Here is a 3,132-nt window from a genome sequence, read left to right as displayed (position 1 = left end):
CAACTTGAAATGAAAAAACATTTCAAAATCCGCCAGAGACTAAAGCTCCCTTTGTAAAAACATGTGGAATTGATTTTTACTAAAGTCAATTAACTGATGATTTCGCTTGAAAAATCGTGCCCCCTTTACTGAACCCGAAAAAAAGCAGGCACTAAATTAATAAAACAAAATTTACAACCAACAAATTTGATATTCCTTGCTATGCAACATCTGAATAGTCTTGTCCAGTGGAGAGTATCTGATACGGATTTAAATTGAAACAGAACAAAGAACAAACTTGTCTTTAAAATAAGGAGTCAACTAGATAGAAGGGTTTGATTCGATTATACATAATTGCAAAATCTCAGTTACTAATAAATAATTGATGTGAAGGCATCTCCTAAGAAAATACCAAACCAAGGTTAAAGATCAAACTGATTAATTCACCAGCCTCCACTAGTATGGCTGATTATTCCTTCTCTGCTGAAAATTAAACAGCAGAAAGAAACATGTTCGAACATACCTACATAGAATTAAACAAAGTGTTCGGTTATCCCCAACACAGCATCCACCACACCAGATTATTAGCAAACTCTCAAACTTAACACCAGGATCCAAAGACAAATGCAAATGGAAAAACTAAAACAAGCTCCAACTTATCACATGATATACTTTTTCGTCAATTCAACGCTTGAAAGCTATCTCAGAGAAACACTTGGATGACCAAGTAAAACTCACCTCACCAGTTTATAACCCTGAGACAAACTAATGAAACTCTTCAACATCCAGAATTCTTTGCAAACAGTAAAAAAAAAAAAACTGCATCCAAAGTTAATAGAGTTCAATTTCTTCAACATATATTAGGCCTTTTCCCCAATGCCTCTTGAGACCTCAATCCATTAACTCAGTTTAAATCCCCTCAAAGTAAACAGAACACAAAAAGCAGTCAACCAATGATAAATTTATTATTATATAAGATAAGACAATGAACTTAAATACTCCTGCCATTTTACTCAACTTAATATAGGTAGAAGTATACAATATAAATATATAATATATAATTACAATTTAAGGTATTATAAAAATATTTATATTCATTCATCATACAAAATTGACGACTAAGGCACATAGAAGAAGGGCAAGGGGGTATTATTATTTTATAATCCCTAGTTGCATTGCAATAGCCAATAAGTAAATGTTAATCCAATATGATTTCATAAATCTAAACTTTCCTAAACAAACAATCTAGTTCTGCCTATAAGCAATGTAATTGGCTAAAGCAATCAAAGGAGCAGCCTTAACAGGGTCAAACCCAACAAGCTGATCCTGAGCATCTTTGTTCAACTTCGCAGCAAACACCTTAGATTTCTCAATACCCAAAAGTTTGGGGTAAGTAACCTTATCTGCCACAAGGTCTTTTCCTGCGGTTTTCCCCAATTCCTGAGATGACTTGGTAACATCGAGAATGTCATCAACAACCTGAAAGAGCAGACCAATGTAGCGAGCGAATTTTCTCAATTTCTCGACCTCGTCGTCGGTGCCGCCGCCGAGGATGGCGCCGAGCACCACCGCACCCTCGAGGAGCGCGGCAGTCTTGTGGACGTGGATGAACTCGAGGCGCTCGAGGTCCACGTCGGCCAGGCCCTCGGAGTTGATGTCGACGACCTGGCCGGCGACAAGTCCCTCGGAGCCGATCGACCGCGCAAGCTCGCCGATCGCGCGGACGATCCGCCCCGGGGAGGCGCCCCGGGTGGAGGCGGCGATGTGCTCGAAGGCGAAGGCGAGGAGCGCGTCGCCGGCGAGGACGGCGACGTCCTCGCCGAAGACCTTGTGGTTGGTGGGCTTACCGCGGCGGAGGTCGTCGTTGTCCATGCAGGGGAGGTCATCGTGGATGAGCGACATGGTGTGGATCATCTCGATGGCGCAGGCGGCGGGCATCGCCGTGGCCTCCTCGCCGCCGACGAGCTCGCAGGCCGCCACGCACAAAACCGGCCTCACGCGCTTGCCGCCGGCGAGGAGCGAGTACCGCATCGCCTCGTGGATCTTCTGCGGCTCGCGGAGCGAAACGGCGTCGTCGAGGGCCTTGTTCACCGCGCTCGCTTTGGAAACCATGTAGTTCTTGAAGTCGAAAATCGGTGGCTTCTCTTCCGTCTCCACGGTGTCCTCTTTCGTCAGCACCGCCGAGAGCGTAAATGAGCGTTTGGCAACGGTGAGGGAGGAAATGGGTGACGGTAACTTATTGACGCCGTGAAAGAAATGAGAGGTTGGGGAGGATCTGGATCTTCTTGTGGCGGTTTGGTTCAAAATGAAGCTGGGGCGTGGCCATGTGTTCAAATTCACGGCACTCATGATGATGGTGGGGGGGTTTAGGGCTGTGTTTGGATTGGGTGGGAAAGGTTCTGTTTGGGGGATTATTATTAGGGGTTGATGCGTGAGAAATGAGACATTACCGAGCGTAAGTGGGAAGTGATGATGAGAAATGAGAGTTGTTGATGATGGATAAGCAAATGAGTAGTAGGATAGGATCTTAGTATTTGGGGTTAGATGAGATTCAACTAGCACAGGACACAACACAACGCATCGATTATCACGTTCCCGCACTTTGCTCTCCCATTTGGTGTCGTTTGTACTTTTTATGTTGTGCTGCTTTGTGTCATTCCCTTTGAGTGGCTCGTGTACTACTGTCCGATAACGATAAGATAATTCAATTACATTAATTTTTGGTAACTCACCACCAAAGTTTTTTTTTTTATTTTATCAACAAAATGTTAGTTTTGTCCCAAAGTAATGATTAATTTTTGTTTGTTAAAAATTATGAGATTTATACGAAAATATTTTTTTAACTTGATTTATTTTATATTTAAAGTCAAATTTAAATCCTATGTTACTTAATTAAGAAATACAAATTATGTTATTATTAACTTAAACTTTATATGATTTTAATTTACAGTAAGAATTATGTTTGAGATGCAAAATTAATTTTAAGAAAAATAAAGTATATAGTTTATTTTATTAATTAATTAAAAAAATATTATGTAGGATAATTTTATTGATTTGTATCCTAAACTAATTTAAAAATATGGCTAACATATTCTTGTGACCGGTTAATGTTGTAATGGAAACGTTTTTTCGCGTTTGAAACTGTACCGTCTG

General features: G+C 41.1%; 1 protein-coding gene across 1 annotated transcript; it reads right to left on the bottom strand.

Annotated features, from left to right (window-relative positions):
• Positions 1-1,055: 1,055 nt before the first annotated feature.
• Positions 1,056-2,713, bottom strand: LOC100785539 (geranylgeranyl pyrophosphate synthase, chloroplastic). Its single transcript, XM_003547947.5, has one exon. It carries the CDS (start codon positions 2,326-2,328, stop codon positions 1,225-1,227), a length of 1,104 nt encoding a protein of 367 aa, XP_003547995.1. The 5' UTR covers positions 2,329-2,713; the 3' UTR covers positions 1,056-1,224.
• Between the last annotated feature and the right edge of the window lie 419 nt (positions 2,714-3,132).

The sequence above is a fragment of the Glycine max genome, chromosome 16 (assembly GCF_000004515.6).
Source record: "Glycine max cultivar Williams 82 chromosome 16, Glycine_max_v4.0, whole genome shotgun sequence".
Lineage (NCBI taxonomy): Eukaryota > Viridiplantae > Streptophyta > Magnoliopsida > Fabales > Fabaceae > Glycine > Glycine max.
This window is presented reverse-complemented; position numbering and strand designations above follow the sequence as displayed.